Genomic DNA, 20094 nt, shown 5'->3' on the forward strand with positions numbered 1-20094 from the left:
TTTATCTCTGGTCTGATATGAATGCTAAAAAAAAGCTCATTTTACAGGCTAGCAATGTTTAATAATTTCCCACAGCTCTCACAAAGTTGTTTTAAACTATGATTACTTTTAAACTGATCTAGTTTGCTCTTCATAATAGTGTTTAAGAAGACATTATTCTTGTCAGAATCTTCTACACCTAAATCACTGATCAGGTTCATTGTTCTGTCACTGGGACAAGTCCAAAGTTTTCTTGACTATGTCTCATTTATCTTGCTACCACAGACATATGAACTTTGTCAGGTTATTGCTGTTGTTTTTAGGTTAAAATTTCCCCGTGTTTCTCTTGTGTTTAGTGATGGGGAATACTAGCATGGACCTGACACAGCAGGGTCTGTAACTACTGAGTTACTAACCTGTTTAATTACTGAGGCTGCTTACAGTGAAAGCAGTCGCCTGAAACTGTCTGCAGTAGGATTGCTTCTATCATGAAAGCGGTACTGGGAGACAAAAAAAAAAAAAGGAAAAAAAAGAATTCAAAAGCATGAAAAAGGACATTGTTCACACAGCTTTTGTAGGGCTAAATTTGTAACTACTGGAATCTTGGGTACATCAAATACAATTTTTTTCCATGAGATCAATTTTCCCTTTGTGTTCCCCACTTCCCTCTCCCCCACTGTTTTGAAAAGTCAGGAGTACAAAGAGGCAGTTCTGGTGAGTTACAAAGAAACATAGAAGTTGATTTATCTGAGCACAACTCTGTAAAAGTTGCTCTGTAAATGCTCAGAAAAGTTGCTCTGATGCAGGAAATGTATTATGATCTCTTGATGGAAAATAAAAGCCCCGTGGGTGTATTTAAAGCACAACAAAAATTACATTAGTAGAGTTTTACAATACAAGGTGTAGTTTTCTGTTTCTGTTGTCTCTCTAATGGAAAGGATTTTAGTAGGTCTTCCATAACATACACAAAAAATCTGTATTAAGCACTGAAAACATAATAATACATCAGCACTCTGAAGACACTTTTTTTGCCTAGCTTTTCTGCTGCTTCTGTTGAACCTTCAAGGTTATTCTTTCCACTTATAATATACAGCATCAGACAACAACAGATATTTTTCCATCAACTGATCTTAACCAAATGATTTTGGTTCGTTTCACTGGGAATGTATGGTTCATGTTAGCCGAAAGGAGAAGTGTACTTGCATTTCTGTCACACTTGCAGCATGACTGAAAAATGCAGCAACAAATGGATAGTTCAGATGCAATATGGTGGAGTGGGAAGAACTTGAGTTATTCTCTAATTCATGCTGTTAATCTGTTATCCTCAGTATAGATCTCTTATGTGTATTCTGTACTTTTTTTTCATTTACTTTTTTAAAATGAAACCTCAGTGGCAGCTTTGCATTTGGAACATGTACAGAATAGGCATTATTTATGCTGTGAAGATCAGAGGGGAGAAATTTTCCCCAAATATGATCCTTTACCCTTATTATCGACAGCACTGTCTGTTTAACTGTGAATTACATCCATGATCTGAAATCACACAAAGAAAGGGCTCTGAAGTCCTGTTATGTGACCTTGATTTTTAGCAAGAATGTTGGAGGTCAAAAATTTGATGCATTTACAGAGCTGTGTGTTAAAGCTGTCTGATGCTTTCTTGTGTTGTGTCTGGCACTAATAGGTACTATTTAATTCCCTTTCATATATATAAAATTCTGACAGAAAACTATAAAGGTATAGGTTTGGTGTGGTGTTTTCATCATTTTGTTGTTTGTTTGGGTTTTTTTTGAAAGCAACAGCAACTTTTCTCCTGCTTGTATCCATCACTTCATTTTTTTAAATAAGTACATATTAAATGGTACATAATGGCATCATGTCTGCTAAATAACTGTGTAGTTTTAAAACTATTGTATCAGTGTTTCTTGTAGTTCCCAATGCTTTTTATTACTGTGAACAATTGACTGCCTCCAGAATTTCAATAGTGTTTAAACTAAAGCCATGCAAAACTCAGTTTTGCATTATGGAAGCAATGTCAGCATGTAGAGAAAACTGCTGGAGTTTAGCTTTTCTGTAGTCTCCTCATCAAAAATAGGCACGATCAAGATAGGTATATAGGTTTATTCCCAACTTCTGTCTTTTGTTTATCTTTGTCTGAGGTTGTTTGCATGTTGCATGTTATTTCTTTTATTTATTTTCTGTTGCAAATGTCAGAAATCTACTTTGTACAAATATCATAGGTAGTGTGAGTCACTTCATTGACATGATCTGTCATACCAGGACACTAACATTGTTAAATTGCCTTCTTAAACTCTGTAAGTTACATATGAAATAATTTCACAGTTAAGTTTTAATATACTTTCCTGTTCTGCTTCAGTTTGATGGACTCTCACACTGACCTCCATATGGTTCTGATTTAAGTGTGAAAGCATGATTGCTCATAAAGCCCCAGACCTTCAGAGGAGCAGTAGATGTATAACATGTAATAAATGTTTGCAGAATTAAACTGTGGATGAGTTGGATAGACAGTCTTATTTCTGCCGTCTTTTTCTATACTGGCTACACCCAATATTGTCTAGTTGTTGGTGATTAAAGGAACCTCTATGGTCACTAGTATTCAAGGTTGAGTTGCATTTGATTTCTAAAATGCAGTATTACAGTGTCAGAGGGAAAAATAAAAGCTCAGTATTGAAAAATCCAGAATTACACAAAGAAGTAAATCTGTAAAATAACTAAGGCTAGAAGGTGGAAAGTGTGCATCTTCAAAGCTAATGAAGTTGAGCAGGGTGAGTTTGAAAGCAACTGTGTCCATTAGTCGTGGATCTTAAGATTTAGCCGTGGGTGAGTGTATCAGATCATGTAAATGTGAAACTGGCTTGGAGAGCTTACTGTATTGTCTGTTGCAGGTTTTACAGTTCTTCATACTAACACTTAAACTTATAAGCCAATTTTCCCTCCTTTCGTAGGTATCCTTGTTTGTATTTTTCAGTTCCTTACAGCTCAGTCATAACCTTTCCTCTGCTTTCTCTATATACTAATTGTCTGTATGCCCTTTGCAAATCTCTGCAACTTTCATGTGCCTCCTGGGACTGGAATATCTGTCTCGTACTATACAACAACTATCTTTATGTTTCTCTTTAAGTAGGAAGGAACACCCCCACTTTATATCTGAACTTTGACCATAGCTGCTGTGTGGAATGCTGCCTGTACCTGCTCTTAGGTTTGACTTCTAATTGCATTTTCTCAAGTTAAAATATAGCCAGAGCTTTGCCTACATTAAAGTGAGCTGACCCTGATTTCTGTATAAAGATTACAGAGTTGCTTTAACTTGGTTGGGAAGAACCAGAAATCTACAGCAGCATTTCTACTTATATTTTAGAGTAAATGGCATTAACAACTAGACAAGAAAAACAAATAATGCTATAATACTGTAGTACATGTTTTTTGTGATTAGCTTCTTGTATACCGATAAACTTCTTCAGGCTATGCAAAAGAGTTCTGTTGATCACTGCAGAGAACTGCCTCTATTGGAGCAGTGTAGTGCTGATATTTTGCAAGAAGATATTTTATCAAATTAACAGTGAGTATATTGACATCTGATAACACCAAATTTAAGTGTGGTTTTAGTAGGTACATCTCTTTAAGTCCTTTCTGTTTGCACTGCAACATTGTAACACATTTTGCAATCAAATTTTGCATTTGTAACAAGTGGATCTTAATGACATCCTATTCATGCTTTCCCGTCAAGTCCAAATTTTTCAGTAGTCTTCTTCCATAACTGTTCTCATGGAGGTAAAAAACCAAAAGTGCCTTCCATTACTTTTCTTTCACAACGTTGTATGTAATTGGAGCATGACTGGAAATGGTATGACTTTGTATTTGCCTACTTGAATGTACCACACATTACAGTGTCATCAAGCTGTCTTCCAGTGCTTTCAGTGTATTGAAAAAGCAAAGTCTGTATTTAAAATAGTTTAATAATTGCATTTTACCAGCCACAAATGGTTCACACTGACTATGAGAGGTAACTTCTGCTGGGATTGCAGTTAATCAGAAAGTCAAAGATACCAGAAAGAATGCAAATGCAGAAGAAATTAAGGAAAAAATGCATGCCTCAGGAGGAAGAATAGCTATGTAGACAGTGATTCTGATGAGGTGGACTAAGCTTAGGGGCTTTTTCTGCCCACAGGTGCCTCCCTTCACAAGTGATTGTCCCTGAGGTCTCTCAGCTGTGTTCAGGGACTGCATGTGGCTTCCTGTGATTCTCTCCAAGTGACCTTGAATAGCTCAAACACTTTTAATAGTTACGGTTGTTTTGGTTTATTAATGCAGATGTTTTTGATGAAACTGTGTTAAGGGTAGGCACACATACAATTATACTAGTTTTTTAGGGACTACTGACCTCTTGTGTAATCTGAGAACTTTTAATTAGCTTAAGACTTTAAATTAGTTCAGTCAGAGCCAAAAGAGCACATCTTGCTGCAGCCTGAGGCAGATGAGGAGAGAGGCTTTGGGAAAACATGGACTTGAAGACCTTGACTAATTTAATGGGTCACTTATTCTATAATCCTGAGAGAGGCTTGGATTTTTGAAGAATTAGTAACTCCTTTGTCAGAGTGCAAGTAGGGGGAAGACGGGACTTCTGGACACATATCTGGGTCAGGTAAGTAGTTCCTCAGGAGAGCAGAAGCCCTCATGAGGAAGATGAAACTGGAACTGTAACTCTGTAGACTGGGAGAGCTCACTACACAGGGTGCTGTGATCCCCTCTTGTCTCACCCTTGTTTACAGTGATCTTATTCATTTGACTGAAATAGTAGATGCTTGTTCATGCAAGTTTGGACTGAGCAGGCTGATGGAGGAGTGATTTGGTCAGCAAAATGAAAGAGATGATAGTCTGACTATTGGTGGCATCAGGGATGACAAGGAATAGCAGACAGACTCCTTTTGCAATCAGAGCTTGAATCATAAAGTAGATGTGCTTTATGGCTTTAATATCACTACATTAGATAAGAAATTTGCAGAGAAAAGAAGGCAAGACATCTGAAAGTGAAAGGATTAACTTATTTCTGAAGTATGGGCGTACTGGGAAATGCTTGGCTGTCAAGGGCTAAAGCTGTGTTTATAATGGAATACTGTCTTTGAGCAGAGGAATCTATTAGTGCACTATGGATTTTTCTGCTTCTTTCCCAATATCAGGAATCAAACAGAAAATCAGTTAACCTGTAAAGGGTCAAGTTTCCAGGATAAACTTTTTAAGAAATTATCATTGGACACAAAATCATCAAATCTGTAATACCCGCCAAGAGCAAAATATGCAAGTTGGCTATTCATTTGAAGGCTACAGTTGTTTCCGTTGTGCATGGGAACAGCTACCCTTTGAAATCACCAAGAGTTATATATGTGTATATTTGAGGACTGAATGTGGTCTCTTAAGCTGGATAGTTGCCAAGAGGTAAGATTTCACAACTTCAGGATTCAGGAAATATGATCAAAAGTGGCAGAAAGTTTAAGGTGATAATGTTGGAGAAAGATTGGATCTTGCCAAGGCATATTGCAGAGATTCAAATAAACATGGGAGCAATTAAAAGAGGGCATGTTTTGACATGTAGCTGGGAAAAAAAGGAAATCACAAAGTTGGAATAAAATAATCATTATTAAACTAAAAATTTTAGTTTAAGTGTTCTTTTCTGTCACTCACTTGAATGTAGCATTGATGTGACAAAATTAAGGAGGAAAATATAGTAAGCACATTATAAACACTAAGGATTTTTTTGTTTATTTGGAGAAAACAGGTTCAGTTTTATCCAGCTTAACATCTGTTTTCTTAGGTTCAGCAGTGTGTTATTCAGCCACTCTTACCTATCAACCAGCAAAGATGTTAAAGAAATAAGTAACAAGCAAAAAATTACTCTGAAATACTCATTCAGCAAATATATTCTCTGCCATTTCCCCACCTGGAAAACATAATCCATTGCTGAAAAACAGATCTATGAAAACTGTTTAAAAATGCTGCTTAAATTATTAAAGGGAAAGAAAATTATTTATGTAAACTTCAATTTCTCTTTATTGCCTATGTTTCTGTGTGACCACATTACCTTATCAAATAATCCCTTTCTTTCCCTGTAAACTTGACTGCATTTAGCAAAAGCTGAGGTAGGTGTTTGGAGAGGCTTCGACATAGCTGAATGTACCCATAAAAGACTGATGTATTTTCCACCTTGTTGATGCATGCTGAATAAACTTACCTGTTTCATTTCATTGTCATCTCTAGGAGAATCAAACAGCCTACAGGAGATGAAATAGTTGCAACAGATCACAAAGTAATTAACCTTTTTTGTTGCACCCTGAAGTTCAAGACTAAGATTATAAAAGATATTAGTTTCTTTACTCTTTTATTGATGTATTCAGTTTAGACAATTGTTGGATGAAATTTCAGTTTTGAGGTTTATGTGCTAGCTGTGAGGGTTACCTCAGGGACAGATACTTCTTACTAAGGAGCTCACTGCCCTTTTTTCAAATGTCTGGTGTGTTAAGTAATAACTAGAGAGTTTTGTTTCATTTTCATGTCTTTATGCCAGCAGACATGCATTTCTTCCTGCTGTGAATTGAGCCAGTATGTTCTGGGTATAGCTAGGGCCCCAACTGATTAAAAGCTCAACTCACTCCTCTCGAACAAAAGTGATGAGAAAAACAGATGTAAATCTGTCCAATTGCCAGAATCAAGTCACAGTTTGTGCTCTATAAAGCCAATGCATGTGTCTACACTTAATATTAAGACAAAAACAGACATCTGGCTCATAGCAGATGAAATATAAAAGTCATAGACACATGAGAGAAGCTGGGTTACTCCTGGATAACCAAGGATCAGCTGAAATGTGCCTGACACTGAGTGGTGGCCCTGCCATTGCTGCTGTTAGAAGCAAACTTCTTAATTCCCTGCACTGAGGTTTCTGCTGTTCCTGGGGTGGGTGGAGCATTTTGATATGGGGCAGTTTTCCATGGCTGCAGGCGGTGTTGCTGGAAGGTGCCCATTTGCACTGCCTTCCTGCGCACAGCCCTCTTCTTCCTCCCCAGCCTTTCTCCCAAAACCTTTCCCAGCTGTATCCTGATGTGCTAAACCACTTAAATTAGCTCCAGATTGCTCTGTTTATTGTGTGCCAGAGAAGTGACAGAAGGCAACTGGAGCAACCCCCATCAAGTAAACACCAAGGAAGAGGTGATACAGGATATTAGGGTGGAAAGTATGGGTTCTGGGCACAACCCTGGGCTTTAATGCCTGTATATGAGATCATTTGTGTCTGCTGTTTGCATGTGATTCTAAGTTTTGGCAGCTTCATATCACTGGAAGTGGGTTCTTTTGTTTTTTTCTTTTTGAAGGAAAAGAAAGGAAAAAAAAAAGGTGTTAGGTCAAAGTAGTTATTTCTTCCCCTCGCTAGACAAAACTGGAGAAAAGTGAAATAATGATAGCCTAAGGCTGTTAGCCTGTCCTGCAGGCCATGCACAGCTTGGCTCTTCTTCCGCGTCTGAAGTCAGAAATGTCTTTTGTACATGACTCTGATTAGCAGTAGATGTAAAATTAGTTTTTCACCACCTGTCCTCAAGGTCAGAATTGAATCCTCTTTTCTTATCGCACAGCTGTAGCCTAAAGTACAAAAGCAGCAGGCCTGAGATCAGGTATTTTTTATACATCTGGAAGTATGGATGAGTTAGTTTTCGCTGATCACTGGCTATACAGGGTGTCCATAAGCACAGTAACAGCGGCCTGACTTCCTACTTTTTTTCTTCCAAAAGCTGCTATAAATATGCCTCTTAATTAGATTCATAACATTGTTTGGATAATAGCCTAGTTTTGTTCTAAGAGACTCATGCTACTTCCAGAAGCAGAGGAAGAAACCCAAATGTATTCAAAATAAACTTCCGAATGCTTTTACTGAATAAAAACACCTAGATGCTGCCAGCTATTGGACAGTCTCTGCACTTAGAAAATTTAGTGCTTGAGGTTTAGTGCTTCCTAGCATACTTGCGGTCGTCAGTCCTACCCAGTTCTCCTTTTTTGAGTGTCTGTCTACCGTATGGACGTATCTGTTGTGTTTGGTAGGTGATAGTGGTGGGGGGATGCACTTGGTAACTAAGCATTCTTCTGAATTACAAGTTACTTATTTTAAATTGAAAGAGGGAGCATATAGGAGAAATCTTATTGTTACTTTTAGCAAAGAGAAACCACCTTACTGCCAGTTTCATCTTCACAAAGTGATTAATCCATTTATCAGAAGCAAGAAACTGGAAGAAGTACAAGGAATTAATACTGACTCTTTCTCCCCTTCTATCATTTTGTGCGCAATTTACATGCTAGGTTACATGCAGTTGATGGGGTTTGTATGTCAGCAGCTTTTAGTTTCAGGAGCAGTAAGAGCTTAAATGATCCCTTTTTCTTGTTATTTTAAAGATGTTTTAATTTGATAGCCTATTGAAATCCCAAAATCTATATTATAAAATAAATCAGAGTTGGGTATTTTTCTGGTCTGTGCTCATTTTAAAAATACCATGTGGCTTTAGCCTTTCAAACAGAGCTTGGCATGGTTTACATATCAGACAGATGTGTGCTAGATCAGCTTACTGCAGGGGCCCATGAGGAGAAATTAAAGGGTATAGGAGTTTTCTCTTGCAGCTTCAGAGAAATTAATCAATTAAAAAAATGAGGAGCTTGAGCACAGGTGGAAAACAGAAGAGAATGGGGTATGCCAGTGTGGGATTTGAAGATACTGTAGATACAATAGGAGTATTTGGCAACTATTTTGTATGTGTTTTCAGGAGAAAAGGAGATCTAAAGTGTTTGTAGCCAGGAATCAGAATGTTAGGCTGAATCTTCACATATTCTTATGGCTGGTTAAAATTACTAAGCACCATTACATGATACATGATTAGTGAATTGAGTTGTGATGTCTAATTGTATTTAAATTTACTTCTTACTTTGCCTTTGCAGATGCGTGATGTCAAATGCTTTCTTTATGCCATGTTCTGAATAGGGAAAAAAGTGGTTGTCAAAAGACTTTCTTGGCATAGCACTTGATCTCTTTCTCCCCTGCCCCCCCCAGTGGAATGCTTCCTTTTAACGTTAATTGGTTGTTTCTTGCTCTGTGCATGTGTGAGTTATATACATACAGACCTATTAAACTATTGTGTAACTGTTTTTAAGAAAGAACCAGATATCCAAGAGAATCATAGGGGGGATCTCATAGAAGGGACCTTAAGGATCAACGGGTCCAATCTCTCATAGCAAAAATGCTATATAAAGAGCATGGCCCAGCATGCTATCCGACTGATTCCAATGTTAGGGAGTCCACCACTTCCCTGAGGAAGATTATTCCAATGGCTGATTGTTCTTATTGTGAAAAATGTTCCTCTTGTGTCCAACTGGGATCTTCCTGGGGGTAACTTGTATTCATTACCCCTTGTCTTTATCATGTGTGTCTGTATGAAAAAGGAGTCTCCATCTTCTTTCTAGCCATCCTTTAAGTACTGGAACATGGTGATAAGGTCTCCCCTAAGCCTTCTTTTCTCTAGGCTGAACAAACCCAGTTCTCACTGTTTCCTCATACAGCAGGCTTCCCAGTCCTTTGGTAATCTTCTTGTCTTTCTCTGGACCTTCTCCAGCCTGTCCACATCTCTTTCGTATACTGGGAACCAAAACTGAACACAGTATTGCAAGTGTGACCTGACAAGTGCCAAGTACAGTGGGGTAATTAAATTTTATGTCTGCTGGCAATGCCCTTGCTTATGTAACCCAGCATCCTGTTGGCTTTCTTTCCCATAGCTTCACACTGTTCATTCATACTGAACTTGTTGTCCAGCAAGATCCCCATGTCCCTTTCCACAGGGCTGCTCTCCAGCCAAGGAGATCTGAGTCTGTGCTGTGCTTGGGGGTCATGTTTTCCCAGGTGCAAGACCTCAAACTTGTCCTTATTGAACTTCATGAGGTTCTTGTTAGCCAGCTCTTCTTCCAACCTATCCAGGTCATCCTGCAGGATGGTTCTCCCTTCTGAAGTGCCACTTCCCTGCTTTAATTGGTATTGTCAGCAAACTCAGTGAAGGTACACTTGATCCCACCTTCCAGATCATTTATGAAGATACTGAGCAGCACTGGGCTCAATAATGATCCATGGGGGACATCCTGCTTGTGCCAGATTGCCAGTTTGAAAATGAACTATTTACCAGTTATGTATTAAATTTATTAACCTCATTGTCATAAAACATTTTGCACCTGGATTTTTTCTTTCAAATATAAAGCAAGTCTGTTAAGACTGGTTTTTTTTCTTACAGCAAATAAGTAATTACTGCTGCATTTTCCAATAATTACTGATGTATTTTCCAGTTATTGTTGTAAATATTTTCTGTATGCTTGCATCACATTTTGCTCTACAAATGCCAAGAACTTATAATGAAATTAGGAATACTAGGACACACACTTACGATTACATTTCTGTCACTGTAACCAAGGTTGTTTGATGCGTATCACAAACTCTCTGGGTTTATCATTTTGCCAGAATGGAAGGCTTAGAATAAATAGAAGTTAAGGAGTTTTATGGAAACCCTGCATATTTTTGTGATGTATTCTCACTGTCTAACAGAATTTGCACACTAAATGTAGTCAGCAAGGGTGATTTTTTTCCTTACTTTTATTTTTTTTTATTATAATTGAGACTTATAAGTAGCTCCTTATTTGAATTAAGAAAATAAAAAGACTGAAAAGAAATACTGCAATTAAAACTACTTACTAACAGCACCAAACACAGCCCTGGGTGAATCTGTGGAGAAATTCCAGGAAGCCCTCTCCAAGGAGCCTGTCTAGAACAATTTGCCAGGCACGTCAGCAGGACAGCAGGGTGTAGCTCAGTTGTGGTCATAAGAAGAATGCAGCAACCTGAGTGGTCACAAGGGAGACAAAAAAAGGATTCCTGTTAAAAAAAAAACAACAACCCACAGAAAAACTGAAAACAAAAAGCCTTTATTTTGTATAGTATAATCCAAACAAGATCTAGTCTGCTAGAAGAAAATACTTAGCTATACAACAAGGCGCACTGTTGCTTTTGAAAAAAATACACCTGAGAACATTTGTTAGGGTTCATTCTTAAGTCCAGACTTTTACCTGTTTTGGTTTTCTGTTGTCTAATGAGGTATAAATCCTAAATGAAGTTTTTTGCATAGTTGTAGCTATTGCTGATGTCTGTTATCTTTATAGTACGAAGCAGACTGTTGCCTCAATTCAGTCAGTCCATCTGAAGACATGGATCCATACATGCTTCATTAGCTATTGCTCTCAGAATCATTTTATTGCTGTTTTTTATTGTCTGACTGCTCTTCAAAGAGGCTTTTAGTCATTAAACTGTTTACTAGTTACATACATCCCACATTGCTATATATATATATATACTGCCTAGTCAAAATGTTTGGGAGCTGGCAACTCTTCAGAGAAGTGTTTGGGAGAAACAGAAGGGCCTCTCTCTTTAGTTTTTTTCATTGATTCCTTTAGGAACTCCTGCAAAACATCTTTTACAGTTTGCAAATTTACAGTTTTCAGACTTAACAAATTAAACTCTTTCTAATTTATATTTCAATCAATATTAATTACTAAAGCAGATGTTTGTGAGAAGAAAACATAGGTCTTCATTTTTAAAAGCATCTTTGAGATGGACAAATTTTATTTTGCTTTTATTTTGCTTATGTTGAAAGGTTTTTATTAAATTAAATACATTTAAAAAAAAAAACCTTCCTCTTCATTACCTTTAACAAAAAATCCACATTAATTTGAAAGACAGTCCCCTTCTTTTTGAAAATACATTATATTCTCTGATTTTCTGTGTAGGAAATGTGTACTATTTTCATCCAGAATCTTCTGAGAGGAAGGTACTATGGATTTTTGCTCTTTCAACCCACTCCATTAAAGTATCTTAATGTGAACAGCATTGTATGGATTTTAAGATGAGTGAGAAAGTGATTAGATGTAAATAGGTGTATGAGTGTGAAAGAAGATAGAAATAGTCCTATAAAATATGCCTTTTTTTCTTGATGGCACATTTGGGTGGTTGCTAGAGTTGGAAGAAAAAGATTTGATTTTTCTGCAGATATCTTAATCAAAACAGAAGACAAGTTCTCACTTCTTTTTTTTTTTTTTGCTATAACAATGCATTGTATTTACTGGAAATCATCTTTGGCAATACTTTAAAAGTGTTCAAGGGGTTAGAGTACTGTGCATGACTATTTTGAAGACAACAGTTATTTCATTTGGAGATCTTTGTATCAGTCTATTTTATCAGGACAAATGTCCCACAGGTACAATTATATTGAAAATGCAGTGTTTTTTTTCTTGTATTTATTGCCCTTAAGAAACTTTTTCATCTGAATTTCAGATCTAATTGTTGCAAGTACTCTCTTCAGTCCTTACAACAGTCAGTATGCTTCCTTTTCTCTTTTGGATTTTTAATTTCTCTTCCATAATAGGAATGATAAATCAGTGCAGCATATCATTTGTGTTTATGATACAATTACTACATTATACGGTTTTCTCTGTAGTCAACATGGCTGATGTTACTTCAAGGGTGCAGAACTTTGATTGAAACTACCTGTTAAAGTAGGAAGCTTTTGATTCTCTCCTTTACTCTGTCATTTTAACATATGTCTTCTGTGCATTTTTTCATTGATGGTGGTAATGCCTTCTATGAACTCTGTTTCAGGCCACTCTTATATCAGTGAAAATATCTCTCACTAGTGTTCTCTTTCATTGTCACAAATTTCAGCCCACAGAAGAAAATTCTGTCAGAATGGAAGAGTCTCAGTATTCCCGTTCCTAAAATAACACTGATTGATGGCAGTGATAAGAAACCTGAGAAAATAAACAGTGCTAAACACACCTATCAAAGCAATGCAAACCAAGCGAACAACAGATCTCTTAAAAAATGCATGATTCTTCCACTTAAGAATGCAAACGAAACTGAATGTATTAGCTAGGTAACACGCCAAGTACCATAATTTCCAAGTATAGCCTTATTCTCTCCCCTTTCATCTTTTCTTTAGGGACAAGAGCTGGTTTGCTTTATGGTTTTTCTAATGCACATAATATGTTGTGGGTACTACTGAAGTCTAAATTATATAGATGTAATTACAAAAATGATTCTTACAGATAGGAAAAATATGCTCACTACATTTTCTAGGCTATTTTGCTATTATTTTTAATGAAAGTCATATTTGACGTTTGTCTCCAGGAAAGAGATAGTTGAAGTATCATGCTTAGGGGAGGCTTGTGTTTCCAGCTAAAGTCGCAAATCTGAAGCTTTAATAATAAGCAGTGTTTTAAACCAGAGCCACTAGTTGTAGGTACCTTGATTGCAAATTCTTTTCTCTGGAGACTGTCTGCAGATACTAGGTATTAGGATGAGTCCTGGAGAGAAACAGTTGCAAAATGGATGATAAAGCATTCAGAAAGTGTTGTTTTGAAGTGGATTTAGAAAAGAACATGAAGCCAGTGCAAAACATGAAGCAACAATGACCCTATTTGTCTTTTACCTAAGTGAATATTGTGTTATTTTAAACTACTGTGAGTTTCCATATGATCTTTGGAGTTTGTTCTGTATTTGAGGTACTTTGCTAGAATAGCTTAAGGAGTTAGTAAGGAATAGCTTATTTGGGACAGCATAAGAATGGCTAATACTTCCACAGACGAAGAATCCATCAGGGCAAGCACCCCCACCCTACAACAGTGTCTGGTAGCGCGTGCTTAGGAAAGAGTGTTGGGACCTGTTGCTTGTGCCTTTCACCAGACATTTTGTGAGAACTTTCGAATCTTCAGCAGGCTGAGGCTGAAGAAATTGCAAAGGCAGAGGAGAATTTGATTGAAACCCAGGAAATGCACATTTACCTCACTCAATTCTTCAAAAACAGTCTGCTACTGTAATTCCCTTGATCCTTTGTTGCAGGTATTCAGGACTAAAAAGAATCTCATGTGCTAGTATTCAACGGATACAGACAGGAAGTAGTCTATGATACAAAGAAGATATTTAACATAATTAAGATTTGGTCCTACTTTAAGTCCAAACTGTGCTCTAATATAGCATAGATAAGATACCTTTTACTATAAGGCCAGCTAAGGTTAAAAGCTACTGAAAGCTCTGTCCCATGAGTATCCCCAACCGGAATTCCTGTAGAAAGAATTGTTGAATTTTTTCTTTTTTCTTTTTGTAACTGCCAACTGCTTGTATTGTCACATCTCAGTGCTCAGCATTGTTGTGTGAGAAATACTGTTAGCTAGTATTTAGTTCTCTGCATTTCATAGTGAAGACAATAAACCTTTTAATTTATTTATTTTTAGCCCAAGAGTGCTGGACACACAATCAGTCCTGCTGGAAGCTAACTGGGCCATAGTTTTCAAATTGTGCTGTTTTTTCTAAGTACTTTGTACAGCTTAACCTTCCACTTTTCAAAGTCTTCATAGGGACTAGTTTATTCCTTGATAGAACAAAAAAGGTCTTCTATTTGCAGTAGAAAAATGTTTATAGTGGTGGTTATATTGATCTGTAATTAATGAAGCAGAAGGGAGATAATTTTGTTGTGTTGTGATTACAGTTAAGTTCTTCTGTAAGGTGTGAGACACATACTACTTGTTTCTTCCCTCAAATTCCTGGGTTTTAGTCAGAAAATGTAATATAAACATGTCAAATTATACTGAATGACAGCTCAACAAGTACTATTTAAAACAATTTTAGCCTCATTAAAATACAGAAAAATTATGCCTAAAAGAATTGCCATCAATGACCCTTCTGAGATTATTACAACAGGTTTCAACAAGAACAGCAGTACAGCAGTACTAAGTTAACTTCAGAGAATCATTAAGTTTGTTACATTCAGGAATCTGGATTTTATTCCTAGTATGGAAGCTTAGAGCTAAAAAAGAGTTACATGAGATGTCTCTAATTAATGTAGATATTTCTGAGTTACTATAGTTCAACTTTTCCTGTAACTATCTTACATGTTTTTCTCACCAAATACAATGAATTAATTGTATTTCCAAACCCTTTAGCTATTTTAACTAGTTTCAACTCAGTTTGTTAGAGCTTTCTCCTTCTGCCTGAGAAACTGTTTGTTTTGTGTAATACTTTGTAACATTATAAATCAATGTGGCTGCCTAAAAATCTAGGAAAACAGTGGTTCTAAACTAGGAGTACAGGTGTTGTCCTGACACAGGAATAGCTGTTTTCCATCTTAAGTAAGTACTCTGGAAAACAGTATATTCTGAGTACATTGATAGTGAGTCTTCTTGTGGTCTGTAAAGTGGTTGGAACTATATTTTTAGTCTTTTATTCTGGAAGCCTCGGATGTCTAATGATATTTAGAATCAATATCAGAGGTTGCTCTTAACAAAGTCTTTCTAAATCACTGGCTTGTAACTTTTCATAATAGCAATTTGTAAGGCTAGCAAGAATTTAATATGTTTTTGTTAAATACTCTGAGCATACAACATGTCATATGAACATTTAACATCACTGTGTAAGTACTCCCATGACATGCCTGTATTCTGAAAATACTTTTTTTTCTAAGGGATGAATAAATGTTGTGGGGAGGATTTTTCTGTTCCTTTCTTACCAATAGTTCATTTTAAATACTTGTTTTCCAGATAATGGAGGACAGACTTTGGCAGGTGGAAATAACTGGCCGCTGAGAGGAAGAAAATGGACCCTCTGGGAAGGAGGAGTCAGAGGAGTAGGCTTTGTTGCAAGTCCGTTGCTAAAAAGAAAAGGTGTAGAAAGTCATGAACTTATCCATATCTCTGACTGGCTTCCAACACTCGTGCACCTTGCTGGAGGGCATACCAATGGCACTAAGCCTTTGGATGGCTTTGATGTTTGGAAATCTATCAGGTAACTTGCATGTCAAATCACTGAATCAGCATTCTGGTATAAGAAGAATTTAATCAGCCGAGAGAGCAGAGCTGGGTCTGGTGGCAGAGGGGAATATTACGTGTTCACTAAAGGGAAGAAGTAAATGAAGTTAATGTTGCTATCCGTAAGAGAGCTATCCAGCTTGCAGATTAGTCCTGATCACAGATGTAAAGCCTCCAGACAGCTTTAACCTGACAGGTTGAATCTGACAGTATGGACACAACAATGCATAAACATGGTATACTTTTTCCAGAATGCTCTGTGATCCAGAAGTACATTAACTGGTTTTGCAAAGCATGGAGTACAAGTTAGCAAATTTTATGGACCCAGCCTTTTTCTCTACTGAGCCCAGTCACGTGTCGCTGCTGTATGCATCTGGAATTGGACATTTGGGAAATCTATGCAGACATTAAACTCACTGAGCATGCATTCCACTTTGATGGTTTGTTAGCTCAGTACAGCGCCTGTCAAGCTGGCTCAGAGTGTAACCATTTCAAAAGGTTGGCATCATGCTGTCCAATGTCTCAAAAAGCCTGTGAGGTTGAGTACAGAAGTAGACCTGATGTGGCTCCTGAGAGGTTGTGATGTTGTCCCTGATTTAAGCAAACTGGAGTGCTCAGGAGCACAGCGCAGACATGCTTGGATGGCTGGAAAAAAAAGAGGCAGCGTAGCTCTGACAGGATTGATACCGAAAGCAAGTTAATGACTTTTACTAGGCACTCTTGACTCTGCTGCCTGGCCTCTCATGCTGCCTGGATTAACTGTCAGGATATCCTGAACCCCATTAGTTCATAAAATAGAATGTTTTCAGTGCTTTAAAAGAAAAACTGAGTTAACCCCCTTACATTTTTTCTTCTGAAAATAATAATAAAAGTGTTACAAAAAATGCTAGGTACTGGGTGCACTGGAGACATAAGATATGTATTTATTACTGGGGCGTTTGGCTCGGCAGAGTAAGTAGAATAGAATGTAAAAGAATAAATGAAATAGGCATTTACTGGTAATGGTGTGGGGGTTTTTCACTGAAAAAAACTATCAAAAGAAACTGGTGTTGCCCCTTTGCAATATCTGCTGTCAAGAATTATATACAGTCCTTCATCTTTCAAAGCTTTTCTTTTATTGTATGTGAGTTCTGTCCAGGGGCAGATGAGGAGAAAGTGGAACGTCTGTGGGTACGAATTAAGGGACAGGCTGGTACGGGTGATACAGTTGTGGGAGTCTATTATAGACCTCCTGATCAGGACAAAGGAGTTGATGAGGCTTTCTACAGGCAACTGGAAGTAGCCTCACGACTACATGCCTGATATTTGCTGGAAGACTCACACAGCCAATCATTCGCAGTCTAGGAGGTTCCTCCCGTGCATTGATGATAACTTCTTAATGCAAATGGTGGACAAACCAACTAGGAGAGGAGCGCTGCTAGATTTAGTACTCACCAACAAGGAGGGTTTGGTTGAAGTGGTGATGGTCAATGGCAGCCTTGGCTGCAGTGACCATGAGATGGTGGAGTTTAGGATCCTGTGTGGGAGGAACAGAATACCTAGCAAGGCCACAGTTCTGGATTTCTAAAGGGCCAACTTTGGCCTGTTCAATCAACTGCTAAGTGAAGTCTCATGGGAAAGGGTACTAGATGGTAAATGAGCTCATGATAGTTGGTCAGCATTCAAGGACCACTTCTTCCAAGCTCAGGATCAGAGCATCCCAATGAGTAGGAAATCAAGTAAGGGATCTAGGAGACCAGCGTGGTTAAACAAGGAGCTGCTGGGCAAACTCAAGTGGAAAAGGAGAATCTATGGATTATGGAAAGAGGGGCTGGCCACTTGGGAGGAGTATAGGACAGTTGTTAGAGGATGTAGGGAGGCAATCAGGACAGATAAGGCCTCCTTGGAACTTAATCTTGCAAGTCGGATTAAGGACAATAGAACGGGCTTCTTCAAATACATAGCAAATAAAACTAACACAAGAGGCAATATAGGCCCACTGTTGAACAAGGTGGGTGCCCTGAAGACAGAGGATACAAAGAAGGCAGAAGTGCTGAATGCTTTATTTGCCTCTGTCTTTACTCCTGCAGACTCTCCCCAGGGGCCCCAGATTCCTGTAGCCCAGAAGGAGTCAGGACAAAGGAGGAGTTTGCTTTGGTAGATGAGGATTGGGTTATGGATCAGCTATGCAATCTGGACATCTATAAATCAATGGGTCCGGATGGAATGCACCCACAGGTGCTGAGGGAGCTGGCGGAGGTCATTGCTAGGCCACTCTCCATAATCTTTGGTAAATCGTGGGAAACGGGAGAGGCGCCTGAGGATTGGAAGATGGCAAATGTCACACCAGTCTATAAGAAAGGCAAGAAGGAGGACCTGGGTTATTATAGACAGGTCAGCCTTACCTCCGTCCCTGGAAAGGTGATGGAACAACTTATTCTTGACTCCATCTCTAGGCATATTAAGGATGAGGGGTTGAAAGGAAGAAGGCAGAGAGTTATGGCCAATGGGGCAGAATGTAGCTGGAGGTCTGCGACTAGTGGAGTCCCTCAGGGGTTGGTGCTGGGACCAGAGCTGTTTAATATTTTCATCAATGACCTGGATGAGGGAACTGAGTGTACCCTCAGCAAGTTCGCTGATGACACTAAACTGGGAGGAGTGGCTGACACACCAGAAGGCTGTGTTGCCATTCAGCGAGACCTGGACAGGCTGGAGAGTTGGGCGGGGAGAAACTTGATGAAATTCAACAAGAGCAAGTGTAGAGTCTTGCATCTGGGGAAGAACAACCCCATGTACCAGTACAGATTGGGGGTTGACCTGCTGGAAAGGAGTGAAGGGGAAAGGGACCTGGGGGTCCTGGTGGATAGGAGGATGACCATGAGCCAGCAATGTGCCCTGGTGGCCAGGAAGGCAAATGGCAATCCAGGGTGCATTAGAAAGGGTGTGGTTAGTAGGGCAAGAGAGGTTCTCCTCCCCCTCTACTCTGCCTTGGTGAGGCCGCATCTGGAATATTGTATCCAGTTCTGGGCCCCCGAGTTCAAGAAGGACAGGGAATTGCTTGAAAGAGTCCAGCACAGAGCCACAAAGATGATTAAAGGAGTGGAACACCTCCCTTATGAGGAGCGGCTGAGGGAGCTGGGTCTCTTTAGCTTGGAGGAGACTGAGGGGTGACCTCATCAGTGTTTACAAATATGTAAAGGGTGGGTGTCAGGATGATGGAGCTAGGCTTTTTTCAGTGATATCCAGTGGTAGGACAAGGGTCAATGGGTGTAAACTGGAGCATAGGAGGTTCCACGTTAACATCAGGAAGAACTTCTTTACTGTAAGAGTGACAGAGCACTGGAACAGGTTGCCCAGGGGGGTTGTGGAGTCTCCTACATTGGAGATATTCAAGGCCCGCCTGGACAAGTTCCTGTGTGATGTACTCTAGGTTACCCTGCTCTTGCAGGGGGGTTGGACTAGATGATCTTTTGAGGTCCCTTCCAACCCTTGTGATTCTGTGATTCTGTAAGGTTTTTTTATTATACTAAAATGGATTACAAAGTCCTTAAATACCTAGTTTCTGCAGAATTTTAAACTTCTATAACCAACCCTTATTTTTGCAAAAATTGTGTAGTGACATTAGTTTAAATTCCTGTTTCTCCCTCTTTTGTGTTTCGTGTAATGTATTCACTGATGGGGCTAAATCTATTGTGTGTTCTTGGAAGTTATATTTATTTTAGTACGTTTTGTATATAATTTTGATTTGCATAAGAAGCTTAATACTGCCAGAGCAGAATAGGGGAGGACTAGCTAGTAGAAAAAACCTAGCAATTCTACTTCCTACATGCCATTCATTTGAGAATTAGTGTTTTGTTTCTTTTGATAATCTTTGTTCTGTTTTTATAGCAGTCAGATAATACTATATTGTGTGTGTTACAACCTTTGTCCCCTTCTCAGGGTTCCCACCCCAGTTTGCATGATAAATGTTGCTATTTATGTAGCAAATGCTGATTATTTTTTTCCTATTTTCTGCATAATACATTATGCTAAATGCTTGGTTTTGTGTGTCTTAGCATCCTAGACTGTGAGTTACGGAAGTTAGTTTCTAAACAAGTGTCAGTAGGAGTATTTTTTGGGTTAGGTTTTGAAATGAGAAATTGACAGAGCAGGTAGAGCTGAGCCCATCTACCCATCCCTGGTTACCCTGTTTATATCTTGAAGTAA

General features: G+C 38.5%; 1 protein-coding gene across 3 annotated transcripts in view; it reads left to right on the top strand.

Annotated features, from left to right (window-relative positions):
* ARSB (arylsulfatase B) overlaps positions 1-20094 on the top strand; it is a 65369-nt gene that overhangs the window by 11851 nt on the left and 33424 nt on the right. For all 3 annotated transcript variants that reach the window (XR_004079651.2, XM_031042730.2, XM_031042731.2), the window contains exon 5: positions 15643-15886. Coding sequence is in view for 2 of the 3 variants with exons in the window: in XM_031042730.2 (XP_030898590.1) it covers positions 15643-15886 (244 nt within the window). In the remaining variant the exon portion in view is untranslated. The remainder of the gene's footprint in view (positions 1-15642; positions 15887-20094) is intronic.

Source organism: Melopsittacus undulatus, chromosome Z, assembly GCF_012275295.1.
Source record: "Melopsittacus undulatus isolate bMelUnd1 chromosome Z, bMelUnd1.mat.Z, whole genome shotgun sequence".
NCBI classification, from domain to species: Eukaryota; Metazoa; Chordata; class Aves; order Psittaciformes; family Psittaculidae; genus Melopsittacus; species Melopsittacus undulatus.